At 52.2% G+C, this 20,183-nt stretch overlaps 1 protein-coding gene across 2 annotated transcripts in view; it reads right to left on the bottom strand.

Moving 5' to 3' along the window:
• The window catches only part of RNF123 (ring finger protein 123), a 52,154-nt gene extending 33,605 nt beyond the window's left edge, over positions 1-18,549 (bottom strand). Inside the window, exons 1-20 of one of the 2 annotated variants that reach the window (XM_075514312.1) lie at positions 18,266-18,549; positions 15,663-15,856; positions 14,516-14,600; positions 11,870-11,949; positions 10,934-11,031; positions 9,699-9,753; positions 9,311-9,396; positions 8,457-8,543; positions 7,873-7,940; positions 6,841-6,966; positions 6,001-6,115; positions 5,069-5,173; positions 4,812-4,937; positions 3,455-3,547; positions 3,187-3,260; positions 2,594-2,711; positions 2,030-2,129; positions 1,499-1,560; positions 1,338-1,409; positions 535-655 (exon numbers count right to left, since the gene is read on the bottom strand). In XM_075514312.1, coding sequence (XP_075370427.1) covers positions 535-655; positions 1,338-1,409; positions 1,499-1,560; positions 2,030-2,129; positions 2,594-2,711; positions 3,187-3,260; positions 3,455-3,547; positions 4,812-4,937; positions 5,069-5,173; positions 6,001-6,115; positions 6,841-6,966; positions 7,873-7,940; positions 8,457-8,543; positions 9,311-9,396; positions 9,699-9,753; positions 10,934-11,031; positions 11,870-11,949; positions 14,516-14,600; positions 15,663-15,744 — 1,753 coding nt within the window. In that variant the 5' untranslated portion in view covers positions 15,745-15,856; positions 18,266-18,549. Of the gene's footprint in view, positions 1-534; positions 656-1,337; positions 1,410-1,498; positions 1,561-2,029; positions 2,130-2,593; positions 2,712-3,186; positions 3,261-3,454; positions 3,548-4,811; positions 4,938-5,068; positions 5,174-6,000; positions 6,116-6,840; positions 6,967-7,872; positions 7,941-8,456; positions 8,544-9,310; positions 9,397-9,698; positions 9,754-10,933; positions 11,032-11,869; positions 11,950-14,515; positions 14,601-15,662; positions 15,857-16,272; positions 17,970-18,265 lie in introns of those variants that run through there. The other variant, XM_075514313.1, reaches the window with a different exon arrangement.
• Between the last annotated feature and the right edge of the window lie 1,634 nt (positions 18,550-20,183).

Below are 20,183 nucleotides of genomic sequence, written 5' to 3'. Positions count from 1 at the left end.
CCACCTGGCTGCTCCAGCTCTGTCACTTAGTCCCACAAGGATTGTAAGGCACTGCTGAGTCTAAAGAAAGGGTCGGCCTAAAGTAAGCAAAGGGAGTGCCAAGCAGATGATGGCAGGCCAGGCAAGGTGGGGTTTGAGGGTAGGAAAGCAACTAGTACTGACTTGGTTTCCCCTTAATCCCACAGTCTGGGAACCATGAAAACAGACAAATATCTTCCCCTAAACTTTGACTACGGGATCACTGAGCTCCCTCCTACAGACCCATAATCAATATTGGACTCTGCTCCAGAGCGTACAGGGGAAACCAGCAAACACTACAGGTGCCCCTTTGCAAGGCTCAGGTCTGGATGTTAACTGGAATAGATCTGCACACAGGAATTTCCCAGGGCGACTGGGAACTACGGACACAGGGTGACAGAACGCTCAAGCACCCATGAGAAACACAAAAATTCCAGCATCCTGCAGAGCACTGCCAAGAGGCAAACCTTGTCCTAACCACAGAAATGTCCCCAAAGCTTCTCCTCCAGGCCTTACCTTCACTGCTCAGTGCGGCAGGGGTCTTTGCCTTGTGGCCATCCCAGAAGAAACGCAGGGCAGCGATAAGGCGGTGCAGGAAGCACACCATGTACTCTGGCGGGCACAACACAGTCAAGTTCTAGGGCAAGGATGAGAGTTCAGCCATCAGGGCAGGTGTGAAAGTGCATCTTAGTCCCAGTGGCCACATGGGGCAGGCAGAAACTTCAGCCTTGATATTATCTCTAGCTTCCAGCACTGGGAGAGAGCCCAGCCCTGATGGTAGGCAGCAGTTTCCACCTCTAGAAAGTCCTGGGCGCTGAAACAACAAGCTGGTCTGACAGAGGAGGATGGATACCACATGCTCCACCATGAAAGATGGGGCTGATCATGAACACAGAGATGCAGGTGAAGAAAGGGTTTCCTGCAACAGTGCATGCCTACCTCCCAAAGCTGCAGGCCAACAGCCTGATCCAGGGCCAGAAGAACAGTCCCCACCTAAGCAGCGAAGATGGCAAAGCCAGCAGGCCAGCTGTGGCAGAGCACTCCACAGCTGTGCTCCCCCTGAGGTTTTAGGAGGACGTTCAGCTCCCACCCAAGGCTGTTCCCAAGGACTGCTTTCCCATAAATCACTGCACAGGACTTGGATAAGCTGCCTGGTTTCTAGCCTCAGATCTTCTCCCTCCTCCCCACTCCCTGCCATATCCAGACCTCAGCTGATCAACTGCTGGAAGCAGCCCAGCCAAAAGGGCAGAGCTCCCAGCCTGAAGGTGCCAGAGAGCTCTCAGGGTGAGGCTTGCAGGAAGGCCGGCCCTCTGACTTACCCCTCTGTTGCTAGCGTTCTCCTGAAGAAACTTGCGGAATTTGTTTAGGAAGATGTACCTGGAGGCTTCCCCCTGGCAGGAGGAAAAGCAGGTGGTAAACCTAGACCTGACAAGCACTGTGATGTGGAGATACTGTAGCAAAAGATCCACAGAGCACTTACCCCTCCTCTGTCCTTGTTGTTCAGCAGCAGCTTCAGAATCTGAACCTGGAGACCTTCCACCACTAAAATAGGGACACGTCTGCCATCAGAAACCAAGCACTGGAGAGCAACTACCCATATTAACCCCAGCTGTGTACCCTGTCCCCAGGAGAAAGGCTACCTCCTCAGCAGAGGGGGCCCAGAAAGGACCGGTGCCAGCAAAATGCTAATCCCATCACTGTGAGAATTTTTTCCTCCGTCACCTAGCAATAAATTCATCCACAGCTAATAAACAATGCCCCTAAAGGGGAATTTCAGTTTGCTCGTGTCCCACGGTGGGATGCTGCAAGCCTGTGCAGCGGGGTCCCAGCACTCACACCCTTCCACCAAATAACAGCACGGCTGGCCCCCGCCTCTGCCGCACAGCCTGTCCTGGCACAAACACAGCTGGACTTCAGGTCGTGAAGGGGATTTGGAAACAGCTCAAGGGCCGGTCTCCCTGGTGGCACAAAAGGTATGGGACCTTCGCAATTTCCCTCCCTCCTCACAGACCTTCAATGCGTTTCTTGAGCCGCTGGCAGCCTCTTTCATATGCCCGCCGCCTCAGTCTCTCCTCAGCACTCTCCTCCTTCACCTCCTTACTCTCCTTGCCCTGGTTGGGGGACAGACACTGATTAGTAGGAGACCACTGCATGGGGAAGACGTCTTGCCAAAGGGAGACCAGAAAGAAACAATGCGCAAGTACGTGACTGCAGCTGGCAGCACACCTAAACAGGCCTTCCCTGGCTTTGTAATGAGCAAGGGCAGGACAGCTTTTGCAGACACACAGGTCAACCTGTAATTCCTTAGACACTGTGAAGTTCCCTTCCAAATCTGTTGACACAGAAAACTGTCCCCCTCCCCTGTCCTGAGCAACACACCCCAAACGTCCCCTCTAAGGGGACAATAAGGATGACAGGGAAACGGAGACGCTACAGCTCTCACACAGCTCTGCGGAGTCCACCAGTGCTAACACAGCTGGAAACATGGGCCATCCGATTTCCTCAGCCAGAAAATGATGGGGACAGCAAGTTACAAAATTTCTTCAGTCTCCTTAGTGGATGTGCCCTTACTCACCTCCTTGGTGAAGCGGTTTGGCCACCACGTGGTGGGAATGAGCTCCTGCAAACCAGCCTCCTCCACACGCAGCGGGCTCTTAATGTAGAAGAACACAACCGAACGGAGCACATCGAAGCTGCGGCCAAGTTAAAGCAAGCACAGAAGCTATGTCGGGAGAAGGTACGGGACACGTTTCCAGAGCTGTAGTGAGAGACCCCTTTCCAAACAACCAGTCAAAGCTCTGCAAGATCAGGAGGCCCCTTCTCCTGGGAGAAGTCCCACACAGTTAACACAGCGGCTGCTCAAACGCTAGCATGGCAGCTGGACTGCTCTGAATGTGTTTTTGCTCTAGGGACATTAGAGAGGTCAGTCAGGTAGAAATTAAGTCCTCTGTGTTAGTAGGATGTGAACTACAAGACACTGCTCCCCCTCCTCAAAGCAAGACTTTGTAGAGAATGGTGTCAGGCAGACAGAGGAGACCTGAGAAATCAGAAATGACCTCTCAAAGACAGGGTGGCTTCTGCCTCCCAGAACCTGCAGATCCTTGAAATCTCCTTGGCTGCATTATTGAGGGCAGGGAGAACTGAGACTAGAGGAGGCATAAAGGATACAGAACATTGCTGAGTAGATATTTCCTGGATTTCTCATGCTTCAAGACTGCAATGGTGAGCCGGAGGTAGTGAATCTAGGGAAACAGGAGAAGCAAAAGTGACTCCATCTACAGAAGAGGATACAACCCTCCAATAGGTACAATGCGACGGAACTGCCATCTCTGGATCAAACAAGTGCAAAATCCAAAACATCGTGTACTTTTGGACAAGGGGACATAACAGAAGCTGGCTAGTCACAGATTCCTGCAGATTCAGAAGTGCAACTCACTTGTAATCCCAGGTCTGGGATGATGGGGGAGAACCTGTAAGCCCGTAGGAGGGACATCAGTAGCTGCTTGAGGCACTCGTGCACTTCGTATTCCTGAGAAAATAAGAAACACATTGAACTCCTGAGAAAATAAGAAACACATTGAACAGCAACAGCATGGAATCAGGAACAGCTGTAGTTCCCGGAGCGTGACCTCGGAAGGAAGCATTCACTTCTGAACTGAAAAAGCAGGTGCTCTGAACCCACAGTGTTTGTCCATCTGACTCCACAGGAGAGAGTCCAAGCAGAAGATGGTGCCATCGCTTTGCTACAGGGAAACAAGTTTCTGCACTAGTAAAACTAACCCAAAAGTCATCTCCAAAAAGCCAAAGTCCCAGGTCCTATTTAGTTGGGCTGAGTCACCCATCCTCTTATCCCCTGAACCTACCCAATATGCAGTGTTGGCGGAACCAACCCAGAAAGGAAAGAAGGTACTCTTGTGTAAATGTGATGATGGAAGAGCTGTCTTTCTGAGTCCAACTCATAGCCAACCAGCAGGACGAGAGCCAACTCTTCCACAAACACAGCAGCCCTACCAGGGTGTTCAGCTTCACTTCTAAGATGATGGGCCTGAGGGGGTCATGGCATTTTTCAATTAAACTTTTTATGACAGCTGTCTGGGCCGGTGTCCATATCTGTTAATGGTTACCCCAAAGGACAGACATGCTGTCTCCAAGCAGATCCCTGGCAGTGACTGGCTCTGTGTAATCACCCCAGGACCCCAGCAGCAGCCGCAGCTTCCCAGTGGCTAGCAAAGGCTGCCTCGAACAAGGGTCCCAGGAAGGAGTGACCTCATCCAGCTCGGACAGGAAGGGGCATGGGAAGTCGGAGGAGGTTTTTCCCCAGCAGCGCTGGAGGTGGAGAGAGTGCAGTGGCCATTTCCACCTCAGTCCTGCACACTCTGATTGACCTCTTGGGGCACATGGCGGCATTTAAGACCTCCACAGTCACATAAGCATTAACAACATCCAAGAGACCAACTCATTTCTTATTGATAAATTTGATGTTCCCAGAAGCAGGAAGTTATTCAACATCACCAGTTCCTTTAGCAGTAGGAGAAGCTTAGAAATGCCTTGTTAGCTCATTGCCAGTGTCACCATCACCAATTACTCTGCATTCAACCTTCATTCCCTGGGTGTGAAGCAGCAGCCAGATGAGCTAGGTGAGAGGGTGGTCTCCCACAAAAAAAGGGATCTTGTTACCAGGAAGGGAAAGAAGCTGATCACTACCAGCATTTTCTAGGGAAGGCTCCTGTCCTCAGCACCTCCCAGGGTCTCCCTGTGATCCCTGGGGAGGAACCAGCACCTTAGCAACTCACCTCCATAAGAAGCCACATGAGATCCAGCAGCTGCTGAATAAGGGGATGGGCCTCCACTGCCCCTCCTCGCTCAAGGATGCTCAACAGGAAGGTCATGAGCACATCTTCCACCAGGTACACCTTGCACTGCAGACAGAGAGCCAGGTCAACAGTCCTCCAAGGCGCAGTCGCTTCCCAGCTAAAGCCGAGGTTTACCTCCCCTTGCAAGCACAATAACAAGAACCTACAGAAGCTTGCGATGGGCAGGCAAAACTCACCATAAGAGGGGAGAAATAATTGAAGATGTGGGCTAATGTAATCAACACTGTGGGTTCTCCCTGCAGCTGCCACATGGACGTGTCCTTCTCCACCAGCTTCCCCTCCTGCAATGACAAACCCAGAAAAACACATGGCTTGGAACCAGCCCAATCCACCCATGCACCAACGACTGAATGAACCAGAGGCCTGGAGCAGCCACTGTTTGCTGTCCCATGCCTGATTGTAGTAAAAACCTTGAACACGGGAATTTAGGACGGCAAGCAGCCAGGCCCATGCCTCTGGAGAGCTGTAGTGCAGTCCAGATGTCAGCTACTATCAGGCACATGCATGCACCTTGACAATGTTTTTCCAAAAGGGTTCAAGTGTACATAATAATCTGTAAATGGGAATCCCTACAGAGGAGGTCAACTAGTAAAGCAGGCCTCCATTCAAGCCAAGACTGTAGCAGATGGCGTTCCCTATGCTTTGGGCATAAACAGATCATCCCTCACCTTAGTGGAAAAAAATGATTTCTAGTGAACAGTGCCACAGCCAAAATAGTTCTCAAGGCAGACCTGACAGAATTTCACCACATCACTGCCCCAGGACATCAGTAAAAAGTTTAGGATATGAACAAGCTTCTTTCAAGGCTGCAAAATCAAATCCAGCAGTTCTGACCCTGACAAACATCACCTCTTGCATTCTGGGAATGAAATTTCATAGGACTGAGAACAACAAAGCCCATTATGACTTAAATTAAGTCCTGGAACTATCAGGAATCCCATTTTGCAAGCTGAAGAGCTCCAGGGACATGCACGCCCCATGCAAAAGCACGCAAGCATTTAGACTCTCAGGTGTATAGAAACACTGAGCTGCCAGCATGTGCTGAGAAGTGCAGAACCACGTTTCCCAGCATGGTGCCCCACAGATCCACCCAGTGACGTTAGCCTACCGTCACATCTATTCCGATATGGATCACATTCTTCAAGTAGCCTAACAGCTTGCGAGCCTTCACTAGGTCTGCAACGGGAGGATCTTGCAAGGGGCGGTAACCTTCCACTGGATAAGTAGGCAAGTGTTAAGGTCTGATCCTTTCAGGACTTCCTTTGTTTGTGCAAGGAAAAGACTGTGTCTCTATTTTACTTCATACCCACGCATGCCTCAGTCACAGCTCAAACCACAGTGCCTTCTAAATGGATGATGAGCCACAAGCTCTTATCCCCACTTCCTCAATATTGCAAGCAGCAAGTATTTCACACCACACTTCTGCTCTTATCAGAAAGACCCACGAGCCTCCACTACAGCTATCAGCAGGCACACCCAGGACTGCTCTGACAGGAGCTGCAGGTCTCAGCACTCGCACAGGAAGGCAGCAGGCAACTCTAATACCGTATCAGAGGTCCCATATGGCTGGGAGGTAGGAGAGACCAGTGGCCAAGAGGCTCAGCAGCACAGCAGCATTAGCGTTTCCAAAACTGGAGAGCGAGATCTCTGCAGGATCTGAGTGCCTGGGAACAGGCAGCCCCCAGCTGCAGCAGTAGCTGCTGATTCAGAGCTGAAAGCAAATCTCATTTCAGAAACTGTCGGGGACCAGCACTGATTTTTGTGTGCCCTGCAGTTCTGCTCCAGCTGAGAGATATCCGGTTCTTCTCTCCTTGACCCTGCTCTGAGCACAAGTGCCAACAGAAGAAAGTGAACTGCAGTCAGGTATGTATATTCTACAGCCTCCAAGGATGGTCTTAGGACAGGCTCTTCTGCCTTCAGACCTCCTCTCCCCACACCCAAAGGATATCGGAGTGGACGGCTCCCGAAGTTAAAAGCAACGGACTCTTTGAATGAGAGGCTGATTGCAGGGAAGTAAGCCATTCCAGTGCCCCTCGTGATGTTATCAAAAGCGGTTCCCAGAGATATGCCGTTCCTGAAAGAAGGAAAACCCACAACATTTTAGCCACAGTAGGAGGGTTTTGAGGTCAACTGGGCAATCCAGGTATCCGCATTCTCCTCCCAGCAACTTGCCAACACAGACACATCAGTCAGTCATGCCTCCTGTCACTCTTAACCTGGCACACATGCAAACGTCACAGCTTTGTTGAGCCAGAGCCCTGGCAAGCACAGCAACACTCCCATTTTCATATGACAGCACAGGAAGGCACTGGAGTCTGCACAATATGCAGAGCCCACTCAGCTTCAAGGGCAACCCAAATCCTTACGAGATAACTAACCAGCAAGACATTTTAAAGGCAGGTGACATTTTTGGCCTCATCCATTTGATGTTGGTGGAAATAGAAGGATAATGCTTTCAATCTAATCTTCTCCAAAAGATGACATGGAGCATCTAACCATCTTTAATTCCGGCTGACTTGTCGCAGGCTGTAGTTTAGGGCCAGGGAACAATTTCTACTCAGGCTGGTCTCTGCTCATTGTGCATGGGAGTTGGAGGCTGGAGATTTATCAGCCTTTCCACAGCTCCTTGTGAATCTAGGACAGGCAAGGTCTACACTGGCCACAAAAGGAATCAGTGTGGCTCAGCCAACTGTAATATTAAGCATCACGAGAGATGCCCTCCCCTCCAAAATCCTAGCAAACTTACACAGACTTTGTAGCTTGAACATCTTTCTGCCTAATGCTCTCACCTGATCTTAGGAGACTCAACAGCCTGTTTAGATGGTTTCTGAACACAAAGTAGAAAAGCAAAGGCTGGAACTACCAAGGAATTTAAAGGGGAGAGGGCAGAAATAGGGCTCAGCAACCTGCTGAGCAGTGAGGAAACCTTCATGTTACACACAGACATCAACAAAGCAGGGAACTGGGCAAAGATGCTTACAAGCAGAAAGCAATGGTGCCCTCATCAAGGTCTATCAGACAGCTGACGATGTCTCCTGCTGCCCAAGACTGCAGTAAAGGGAAAGAAAAGGTTAAACATATATCCAGAAGAAAGACTGCAACCCAACCAATCCCTTGTGATTCCGGGTTGAAGAAGAGAGAGTTCCTTCTCACAGCAGCTCACATAGCATTCTCAGACACTTCTGGAAGCTGCACATAACCCACTGATTGGGATCTTTTTTTCCCCTCCAGCACGAGGAATGTGCACAGGATCAAACTTATATTTATCCCAGCACTACCTCATCCTCTGATGTGCTACAGAGGACCAGAGCCTTCCAGAGACCAACAGCAGCACTATGCTGGGAATCAGTCTGCTGGGGCTGCTAAACAAAGCACCCACATAGCATGTCCAGCACCCCTAAAGTACAGACAATTGTTGGCACACAGCCTCCTCAAGAGCAGGCTGAAGCAGAGAGGACAGCTTGAGGGCATTTCACAGGGCCCAGCAGAATCCAGCGAGCAGGAGGAGCCACCTGCTTTCTTCTCCCTACTCTACATCCCGTTCCTGGGAGGACAGCTACTCACTTTGCCATAGTTGGTAGTAGTCACGTTCCACTTGCGCACCCTGTTTCCATCATATGCATATGAATCTGGCGTATCTCCAACTCCCTCCTGCACCGAAGTATGAAAGAGGAGACTCAGACCAGACCAAGCATAAAGGATCGCCCTCATTGCAAAAGCAGCTTTAAGGGGGAGACCAGCAGACAGGGAAAGCAGCTGACAGCACACATGCTCTGTCTGGGAAAAGCCCTCACTCTAGGAGTGAATCCAATGGGCTGTGATCTTTGGTTCAGAGAAATACACCATTCCCTACTCATTTTTGGGTCAGAAGAAGAATACTGGCATACCACACTTCCAAACTTTGTCAAAGCAACCCCCCAGGATGCCTGTCACCTCCCCTCCCAGTGTGGCAGAGTGGCAAGTTAGTGAAACTCTGCAGCTGACGTCCCTTCCCAGCATCAAACATCCCACCGCTGCCTGAGAAGAGCTGGCCTGGGCCTGCCTCTCCTGGGCAAAAAAGCCCCATAGCGCCAGCTGCTGAGGGCCGTCCCAAGAGACAGGCTGCCAGCACTGCAGACCCACACACCCTCTGGAGAAGACGCCAGCTGAAGATCAACACATAGCAGTGGCTACGTGCAGCAAGAGCACAGCAACGCACCCAGCGTGCCAGGCTTTCACACTGTGCACCATTCAGTGAACACAGACCAGAAAGTCTAGTAAAGATTTTTAAAACAGCAGACTTGGTATTTCTAGCGTGTGTGCTGGGCATAAAATGCCAGCAGGGCAGGAGCACAGCACCAACGTGATGTTCCACACTGACCTAAAAAGCAGTGGAGGAACACAGAGCAGCCCCGTGCCACGTGCAGCAGTTACACTACCTCCTGATTAAATCTGCAGTTGAGAGTACACCAGCCAATCTGCATGAGTCCCTGGGAGGAGATGAGCACCTCGTAAATCCATTTCCCTGAAAGAAAAAGAGATGCCACACAATAAACCCCTGCTCATTGTTAGAGAAGCAGAACTTGACACTGCTCCCACAGAAAAGAATGTGGCACACAAAGGAGCTTCGGGACAGCCCCAGCGTTCCCCTCCCACCTCTTCACTCCCTCCATCCTTCTGACTTCCTGGAAAAGTCAGTGGATGAGCTGGGGAAGAGGGGGCTCGAGATCCGGAACTGCAGCATATTCAAGAGCTTTCTAGTTGTGTATCTCTTCACACACCCTTCCTGGGGTCTTTTCTCAAACCATCGCCTGCTTTTCTCCTTACCTTTGTACACACACGTCGTGGCCCTGATGGAGCCAAAGTTACTGTGGCCAATCACCTGGACCAACAAACAAAAGATATTTTAAAGTCAGACAAAAGAGTTTTGCTCAGCGGTACCCATTCCCTCCGTCCTAGCCCTCAAAACCAAAGCAAGATGGAGAGCTAATCACAAGCACAGTGTAGGGAAGAGACAGGACATCTTCCCCACCCCAGCAGCTGTACTTGGAGCCGACAGGCCCTGAGGAACCACCCAGGTCCTCCCCACAGCTCACCTGTACTTAAACCCCAGTGAAGCATGCAGCACGGCAGCAGTACAAGGGCAACGTGGTGACAGATTCCCAGTGAATTGTGACAGGTATACAAAAGTGACTATTATATAGGAAAGGTGCCTGAATCCTGGACAAGTTAGAACAAAACTATAGATTCAGGGTGTCCAGACTAAGGCCCAGGACTGGCAGGTAACATGCTGCCCAGAAACTGAACCCTGTTAACTCCTGACTCTCTCAATCTCAGGACAGACCATGAAGAAGAGATGAAGGTAGCAACAAGGAATTCACAGGCAAGCCAGTCTGATCCGATACAAGGGTAAGTTCTGGGTACAGCCAAGGTAAGCTACAGCGGGTGGTTAACGGGAGAGGGGAGCCCAGGGCAGCCTCCTCTGCTAGAGGTAAAAAAGGATACATAGATTAAGGAGGGAATGAGCACAGGATGTGCATGCTCAGTGAAGGGGTGAAAGGGGTGTAGAAATTACTCAATTAGGAAGGCTTAAATTCCAGTGGATTCTTTCAGCTGATTTTCTGCATGAGGAACATCAGCTAAGGAGCAAGCAGGGAGCTAGTGGAAACAAAGGAGAAAGGAAAGCCTCAGCTTCAGCCTCTCGCCACCATTAGAGAAGACCAGAAGGAAGGAAGGAAGAGGCAGTCTGCTGGAGGGAGGGACAGGAAAGCTGGCTGCTGGCCTTTCCTCTGCTTAGCCAAGCTCTTCAGTGAGCCCCTGGGCCAGGGTAATCCTTTCACCTCCTCACAGCTCTACTCAGAGCCTGCTGAGACTTAGGGGCACTGCTAGACCTTTTCCCAGGAGAGCTCGTTTCCTCCAGGATCCTGCAGCTTTCTGGGTAGACTCTGTTTACAACACGCTACGAAGCCAGTAACAGGGTTGTTATGAAGAACAAACCAAGAAGCCCAAAGTGCTTTTAGTCCCACAAGACCATTTTCTGCTGCACCCAGCATCACACTCACCCCAAGTAAGTCATCATCGACCAGCAGGAGCCCCTCGAAACCACTCGTGTGGTCCAACACCACAGTAGAGGGCCCAAGCCGGCCCTCTACTACCTGATCTGAAACAACAGTTGCAGAAAACCTGTTAGGAAAAGCTGTGCAGGATTTAACAGTATACCTGATGAGTGCCTCCAGCCAGACTACAACAGCACCTGGATTCTGCTACAGTGGAGAAAGACTAAAATAGTGTTACCCGTGTTAGACCATGAGAACCTCAGGAGAAGAGACACAACTGAGATTTAAAAGGAAGTTTTCACAGCAACACACAAGGTCCTAGCTATGCAGCATTCAGGTCATATGTTAAGTTTTCCGTATCGCCTGAAAACTTTACTTTGGCAAAATTCAAAGACCAAACTAAACTCTGAGGCAAATGTTTGGCCAACATATCACACTTTGATTGCAGCCAGCAAGAAAAATTCTTCTTTTTAGGAGAGGAGCCAGATTGTATCCTGCCACATCCTGACTCATTCAGGGAAACGGATACTAGCAAGAATACAGGCAACAGCCTGAGGCCCAAAGTGAATACCTACAGTGGAGACCAGTATGTAAAAACTGTCAACAAGCCTCTGCATTTCCCACCGAGGATAGCACTGCACACTGCTGGTCACAGCAATGGCTCTGCATATCATTATCAGTGAAATACCTCCAACATTTGCCCCCAAACTGCTTTTCCAGGCATTTTCGCCTGGGAATATGCTTCTTCCATCTGCAGGCAGACCTGCTCCAGGGCTGGCTGATGAGCCTGTTCACAGGCAGGATTTAAAGGTGTAATAAATTAGAGCACAGGAGGGCAGAACAATGCTCACTCAGGGAACTGCCTTTCATGATACAACTTGTCCTCCCAATTAAGCAGCCCAAGCAGAAGCACAAATTGGACAGATACTCAGTGTCTCCTACCTCGACTGTCTTCGGAGCCATTCTCCTCTGCTAGCAATCGGTCAAGGTGCTCCTGCAGGTTCTGGAACGTCAGGTGCTTTCTAGGGAATAAACATGCACAGGAGCTCTTAAAAAAAAATCAGTCTCCAAGTTTTAAACAGTTGCAGCCCAGACACGTGTCCGCACAGTCCTGCGCTGCGAGATGTGAACCGGGAAGTTCTGTTGATCAGTGCTTCCTGTCATGAATCTGAGGAATTTGCTGCCCAGCGTGTTAGGGCAATGAATGAACCAAGGACCAAATATAGCGTGAACAAGCAAAGTAGTTAACAAAGGATCTTAAAGTCTTCAGTCTGCTCGGAGTATTTTGTGGCAGTAAGGAAACCGTACTGCAGTACAGCAGCGGGAAGAAACCATCTGTACTACCAACAACTGTGGACCACGACTTTGCTGCAGTCAGCATCATACAAATATGGTGTAAGTCAGGATTCGTTTCTTCCCCAAGTATTTTGTACTACAAAAGAAGAGAGAAGACCACACCAGCAGCTGTAGCAGTTCAGACAAAGGTCAGGCCAGCCCAGCATCCTCTCTCTGACAACAGCCAAAACCATTTTGTTTTCATGCTGAGGAGAAGTCTCTCATGCACCCCCTCTGAGCCACAATTTTAGAGAACTTTCTCATGCTGCCCTCCCCTCTTTTCAAGGCTAGTTAACTTAGCTGTTCCTTGTACAAGAGCCATTCCAGACATCTGACTTGCTCTTACCCTTCCTCAAAACCTCTGCAGCTCTAAAATACCCTTTTGGAGTCGGCAAAACCAGAACCACACGATACTCAAGATGAGGGTAAACCACAAATCTATTCAGTGGCATAATGATTTTCCTTATCCTACATACCTTTCCTAACAACTCCTAACTTCCTACTTTCTTTTTCTGACTTAGTATTCCCACCCCAATCTCATTCCTATGCAGTAAAAATCAGCCCAGGGCCCATCATTTTATGCACAATGTTGAGGCTGTTCCCCTTTCAATGCGTCACTTTACATTTCCCTACACTGAGTTTCATAAGACCATTTCACTATCCAGCCACTATCACAGCTACCTTACCTTTACATTGCTCTAAATAGTCTTTTAACAGCAGCAAACTTTCCCACCTCATGCTCTCTCCCTTTCCAAGTCTCCCACGGATACACGGAACAACACAGGTCATGTTGCAGGCCTTTGAGGGACCCCCGCAGGACCTCCTTTTACTGTGAGAGCCACTAGTTGTTCCTATCCCTGCTTCCCGTTTCCAAAGCCATCTGTGGAACAACTTCCCCCTTCTCCAGGACTAGGGGTTTCCCTAAGACTGTGGTGAGAGACCTTTTGAAAGCCTGATGGATGTGAAGATGCACCGAAGTGGAATCAGAGAATCAGTTCTGGTTGGCATGAGAGAGGGTGGCTTCAGCAAAGCAGCTTAATCAGCAGCTAGCATGGAGGAGGAGTTCTGGAAGGAGGTTAGAAGAGCATGAGACAGCCAGAGAGATGTCTGCAGCAAGCTCCTCATGAGGAATTTAGGCCTCTGAAGACAAGATGTCATACCATAAAAGTTGCTCTTATATGGCAAATGTTATTTTCAAGACCTATTTGACTGCTACTGGGCTTTCTACCAAATAGCCCAGTCCAGGGAAAAGGGTGGAAGGCAGGAAAAACAGAAAGAGAGAGACCAGTCCAACAAACTATCAGTTCTGCGCTTTCACGTCATTAATCAGGCAAAGAGAAATACTGAAAACCAAAATGCTCAGGCAGATGGAATATTCCAAGGCACGCTGGCAGGACAGCTCGTGGCAAAGTAACATGACCCACTTTGCCTCCCCCCTGCCATAACCCTAGCTCACCAAGAGCAGAGAGGGCCAAGAGCTATTTTTAGCAACTCTGAGCTCACATTTGAGCTGGCAGTACTAAGTATAGCCCGTGGAATGTGACCCCAGCCACTCTGCAGCACCACCACCCAGCAGGAGCTACATGCCTCCCTTGCTCTACCTGCCCTGAACCTGTCTGACTTGCCTCTGGCAAAAGAGCTAAATGCAAGGGAAATTTTTCTCATCCAAAGCTACAAGTTTCTGGGCTACAAGGTAAAGGAGAACTGAAAACAAATAGACGAAAACAGACACTAAAGAGGAATTTTGTGTTTCTTTTCCTTTGGTGACTCCTAATAATAAAAGTACCAACAGTTCCACAGCCTGAGAAATGTATGCTATTCCATATATCGATAATAGCCTTGCTTTTAGTTTACAGGGCACTGATGACTTATTTTTCATTACTGTACCTAAAACCTGTGCATTTTGCGCTTCCTTACACATAAAGAGGGAACAGGAAAGTGTCCCTTACACAAAGAGGGAATAATAAGGTGAATGCCTACTTGCCTGTTTATTTCAGAAATATTGCCTAGTGATTTTGTATATGGGGCTTTTCATGCAAAAAATTCTGAAGAATCCTTCCCAGCAAGCCCTGCAATTTGAAAAAGCCATTGAAGGACAAGACTGAGAAGTAATTTCTGTAACACGGTGCTGCTGTGCTTTTAACAAAGATCACTGTGTGGCACTAAAAGATCTTTCCTTTCACCGCAGTGTTATATATCTGGGGACTGATACAGCATCGCTTGCCAAGTAGTGAATGAGAAGAAGTCCGATACCTGTAAGCAGCTGCAGGCTGGTTCCCATCAGCATTGGTAAAGATGCGATGCAGATAATCATTCAGCAGCCTGCTGTTCACGATCCCTTGTGAAAAACAGAAAGGAAATAAGCTTAGGGAGTCAGGAGGTAAACTCAAACATTAATTTCGTGTACAAGCAAGAAACTGGTAACTATGGGAAAACGATGTTCAAGTTTGCAGATCAACACAGTGGAAAACGCAGCTTCAAAAGTCATTCACCATCCTAGTGTCTTCACTAGCAGCCCTAGAGTCCAGCATTATGGGGTGCATCTCCACAACAAGGGCTCTTTCCAATTTGAGCCGCTCTACGATAGCAGATATAAAGCTATAAATTGGTCCCCACAGGTGGAACTACATCCTCAGGAATCCTGCTGTACTACTTCCAGATAAAGTAACTTCAAAAGCTGGAGGTGGGAATCCAATTTCATTTCCAAAAAATAAAAATAAAAATAAAAATCTTATCACTATTGCAATTCCTGATGTCCTGTTCATACCTGGAACATTTTAAGTACCTACATCTCTTAACTGCACTAGAAGATGGTGAGATAGAAGGGCTTGCAGATGCAGTTCATCTCGTCTAACCCACAGCCCTCTTTAATGATGTATGCCTCACTTTAGCTTTCATCGTGCAAAACAATCCCTAGTGTCACATTGATGCAGCATGCTTTATTTCTGGGTGCAACGGTGCCCTCAAATGCCAGATTTGTGATCTCATAAGCACACTTCTGCTGGATTGGTGAGTCCAAGAGAAAACAGACTGCCTAGCAGGTACCAAAATTTTCCAGAAAAGTATTATTCTGAGAACTTGACAAGCTGTTCATCCTGGAAGGGGAACTCCCTGAATCAGATGGGACAAAGGCAGGCAACGTGACATTCTCCAGCCTCATGAGGCAGGGCTGTGTGCTGAAGAAAGGGCACTGTGACGTGAGCTTCTGGAGTCCTTAGTACTACAGGAACGTCCCTCCCAAAACCTCACCTCAGTTCAGGGATTTGCTCAGTTTCAGCCCCACCACACCTCACATCAGCAAGGTAACTGCAACTGGAAGGCAGCTGATCTCAAGTGAGGCAAGGGGCACTCACCCGATCCACAGTGGTCCTGCTTTTACACGGCACGAACAGGCCCATACCTGTGACCTTGGACTTCTCTGGCTCGGTGCTCAGCCTGTAGTTCTTCCTCGAAAAAGCAGTCCCAGCACCTCTCGACGTCATTCTTCACAGGCACCACTTCCAGAGTGGACATAAGACGGACAGACGCCTAGAACAAAACTTGCTGGGGAGGATGCTGCCTTTGGACTTCTCCCGTTCTTGGAGGTTGATGTACCTGGATTGAACAACAGGGATAAGCCAAAAAATAGCCGGAGTCCTTGCACTAATGACATCATACAGGAGCCCAAAGCCAACTAACTGCCAACCCTGCTCTCAGTCCCACCTGTCCAACAGCTCAAAATCTTCCCAAAGCAGACAAGGCTGGAGTGTGTCTGGAGCCACACTCCAGACAACCACACAGGCCCCACTCCAACCAAAGCAGGCAGGCCCCACAGGCAGAACCAAGCCAGAAACACAGGCAACCTTCGCACCGAGTTTGAGCCAGAAGCACTGAGCCAGCACAGGGCCGCAGCTACCACCGCTGCCAAACACCGCTGGAACTGGCAACCACATCGCACTTCTACTCGTGTTCTGATGAGACACTTCTGCCTTTCTCTCCCACACTGTATTCTTTAAGACAGGAATACGCACCTGGTTAATCTTCTGTTTAACAGGTTATTAGATTATTCTGCTATCCAAAACAGAGAGAGAGGGAGAAGGAATGAAACAAATGCAGATGAACTGGACTACAAAAGAATATCATTGACTACAAAGCAAAAGACCCAGCTGTCGGTTTTTTAGGGACAAAAGCAGACGCAGGTAGAACTACGCAGAAGTGTTTACAGGTGAAAACTTGCCATGAGACTAAAGATTCATGACCCTTCCTGGTATCACTAGAATGCAAAGGATGCTATCAGAGCTGATGTGACATGTGCCAGGACAAAAAGAATAAATTCAAGTTGCTAGTTCCATCCAGCTTCAAAATGTTAGGCTACACCCCTCTCCTGTTTCTGATTGCCCCGATAGCTGACCATCACTGGAAGTCTCTCTCGTTCACTGGACAGTTGTCTGACAAACCACTTTGTGACACAGGAAGATGCAACAGGAGCAAAGGCTGCTGGAATTAAGTGCTTGCCGGCAATCTCATACAGAGCAGAAACCCAAGAAAAGTTAGTGCACTTGCCAGGTGACACAAATGCCACGGCAGCTCCACTGGCAGAAGATCACTGGAGCTTTAGCTAGACTCGGGAATGGATTTCCTAAAGCCCCTTTCCTCAGGGCCACCCCAGCATCCAGCAGTGGAGCAGCACTGCCCAGCGTCCCTCCTGCAGCACTGCTGAGCGAAATCGCAGGGACAAAGCAAAAACCAGCCTGGATCAATGGCCCCGAACGATCTGCATCAGAGACTCAAAACAAGGACTAAAACAATCAAACTATAAACAGAACCACATCACTTAGTACCAAAGCAGAGAGCACAATGTGCACTATCCTAAAAGTTCTCTAAACGTGAGAGACATGATTTTGCCTGTCAGGACAAGTTAAAAACACCCGAGGGTGGCGGGGAGTGCCTCTAGCTCTTCCCAAGGGTGGCTGGCCCAGTACCTGCACTGCTGAAACAGCCTGAATGCCCAAGCAGAGAGCGCAGCATGGCCACACCGGCACCGTATGAGATGCACTGATGGCACTGCTGCAGTGCCGGGGGTTTTTTTTGGTTGGAGCAGATGCTGCTTTCAACAGGTCAGAGAAAGGGCAGAGCAGGGACGCACGCATCTGCCCCTTCGCTGCTCCCGTGTGCGATTCACAAAACCGGCCCCAGCAGCTCTGGCAAAGAGACTCGGCTCTGAGCCTGGCCACGGCTTAAGCTCCCTTCTCTGGGCAATGGCAAGCAGCTTCCAGCAGAAGGGCAGAACAAACAACGCGGGGGAAGCCAGATCTCAAATTGAGCCGACTGGAGGCAGGTGAAGAGGCCGAGAAGCTGGGCCAGCAAACACAGCTTTGTCCGGCAACTGCCAACCAAGCGCTCCCGCTCTCGCCAGGGCAGCGGGGATGAAGCCGGCACGGAGACAGCCAGGCGGGCGAGATCCCCGCGCCGCCCGGAAAACTGTTCTGCGTTAACCACCAGCACGGGTCTCCGCAGCACCCCCAACCCGGCAGCACCCCCAACCCGAAATACCGGGCAGCATTGCTCAAATCCAGGAACCGACCCTAAAACCAGGCACGTCCCACAGCCGGCAGCACCCCCGCGGCTGGCGGCACGCCCCAAGCCCAGCGATACCCCCAAACCCAGCGACACCCCTAAACTGGACACCTCCCTGCAGCCACAGACACCGCCCCAAGCCCAGCGACACCCTCCGTGCCCGCCAACGCCCCCAAAGCCGGGGGCGCCCCAGACCTGCCCACAGCCCCCAAACCTCAGACACCCCCCCCCCCCCGGCGCGGAGGCACGCCCCAATCGGACGCCTCCCCCCCCAAAACCGGACGGCACTCCCCGAGACCGGCCGCACCACCGAGAGCCTCCTGCCCGCTCCCCAGCCCCGCGGCGGCAGGAGCAGCCCCCGGGCCGGGCCCAGCGGGGTTCCAGCACTATCGGGGCCGGGCATGGAGGAACCCGGGGCGGCCCAGGCCCGGGGGCCGCCGCACTCACCGCCGGCCCGGCCGCGCCGCCACCGCCGCCGCGCTACGGCGAGCCGAGAGGGCCATGCCGGGCGGGCGGGCGCGGCCCGCGTTGCCGGGAGACGGGCGGCGGCGCCGGGCGGGCCGAGCCGCGGGACCCGCGCTGCGCTCAGGCCGTGCCAGGCCAGGCCGCGCTCCCGGGGGCAGGGGCAGAGGCAGGGGCAGAGAGCGCCGGTCCCGGGGTGGGTGTGAACTTCGCCCGGGGAAACGGAGCAGGCTGCGGGGCCAGCGAGGCCTGGAGCACATGGCCGTGGTGCTGGGCAGCCGGCCAAGGCCAGCCCGCAGGGAGGGAGGTCTGGGGAAGGTGCTGCCAAGCTGCAGGGAGAAGACAACCCTGTGGGCCCAGCCCCTAACGCTGCCCCTCGAGAAAGGGAGAGGAGGAGGAGAAGGAGGAGGAGGAGGAGGAAGCCAACAAACAAGCGTGGAATCTCCCAGTGCAGAGATTAACGGCCAACTTTATTGTGCCGGTGGAGGGGGATCAGGGCCAGCACTCGGGGACGGCGCACGGCTGGTCCCGCGGCGGCCTCCGGGCCGGCTGTAGGGAGTTTGGGCCCGACGTTGCAGGCGGGAGCGGTCTCGCATCCGCACGGGCCCGGGGGAGCTGGAGCGTCTGCCGCTCTTGAGTGCTGGGGAGCCACAGGAGGACCCCGATGGCAGCTGGCTGGCAGTGCTGAGGCTGCTGGTCTCAGGTACCGGGGAGCCGTGGGACGGCCCCAGCGCTGCCTGGCTGGGGGTGCTGCTCTCAGCGCTTGGCGCTGGCGCGCGGCTGCTCTCGCGGCGTCTGCTGGGCCGGCTGTAGGGAGTTTGGGCCCGACGTTGCAAGCGGGAGCGGTCTCGCACCCGCTCAGGCCCAGGGGGGCTGGAGCAGAGGCTGCCCTGAAGTGCTGGAGAGCCGTAGGAGGACCCCGATGGCAGCTGGCTGGCAGTGCTGGGGCTGCTGGTCTCAGGTACCGGGCAGCCATGGGACAGCCCCAGCGCTGCCTGGCTGGGGGTGCTGCTCTCAGCACTCGGTGCTGGTGCGTGGCTGCTGTCACGGCGTCTGCTGGGCCGGCTGTAGGGAGTTTGGGCCCGACGGTTCAACCGGGAGCGGTTTCGCATGCGGTCGGGCCCAGATGGGCTGGAGCAGCTGCTGCCCTCAAGCACTGGGGAGCCACGGGACGGCCCTAATGCAGCCTGGCTGCCGGTGCTGGGGCTGCTGGTCTTGGGTGTCGGGGAGCCATGGGACGGCCCCGATCCTGACTGGCTGGCAGCGCTGGGGCTGCTGGTCTCCGGTGCTGGGGAGCTGTGGGATAGCCCCGATGCCGCCTGGCTGCCACTGCTGGGGCTGCTGGTCTCCGGTGCCGGAGATGCGAGAGACTGCCCCGATGCCGCGTGGCTGCTGGGGCTGGGGCTGGTGGTCTCCGGTGCCGGGGAGCCACGGGAAGGCCCCGATCCTGACTGGCTGGCAGTGCTGGGGCCAGCGAGCTCCGAGCTGGCACTGGAGGCTGTAACGGAAGCAGGAGGGTCAAGGGCACGGCCCCCCAGGCCCTGCGGCAGGATAGGCCAGAGCGGTGGCCCCAGCCCTCCTGGAGCAGAGAGGCTCTGCCAAGCCCGCCCTGGGCACCCGCTGCCCAGGGGCACCTGGATGCTTTGCCTCTTACCGGTGCCCAGGCCAGCGCAGCCGTCGCACTCCCAGCTGGCCGTGCTGTTCCTGGAGTAGGAGCAGCGTCTGTGGGTGCCCTCGGCAGCGCAGGAGCAGCACAGAAGCAGTTGCCAGGGCCTGGGGAAGCAAACGGGTTCATGGCTGTGAGGACAAAGTGACCGCAGCACGGGATTGTCCGGCAGAGCTCTTGCTCTTAGTCCTTCTGCTTCGAGGCCTTGGCGAGACAGAGATCCCGTGCGGAGCCCCG

Source organism: Mycteria americana, chromosome 11, assembly GCF_035582795.1.
Source record: "Mycteria americana isolate JAX WOST 10 ecotype Jacksonville Zoo and Gardens chromosome 11, USCA_MyAme_1.0, whole genome shotgun sequence".
Taxonomy (NCBI): domain Eukaryota; kingdom Metazoa; phylum Chordata; class Aves; order Ciconiiformes; family Ciconiidae; genus Mycteria; species Mycteria americana.
This window is presented reverse-complemented; position numbering and strand designations above follow the sequence as displayed.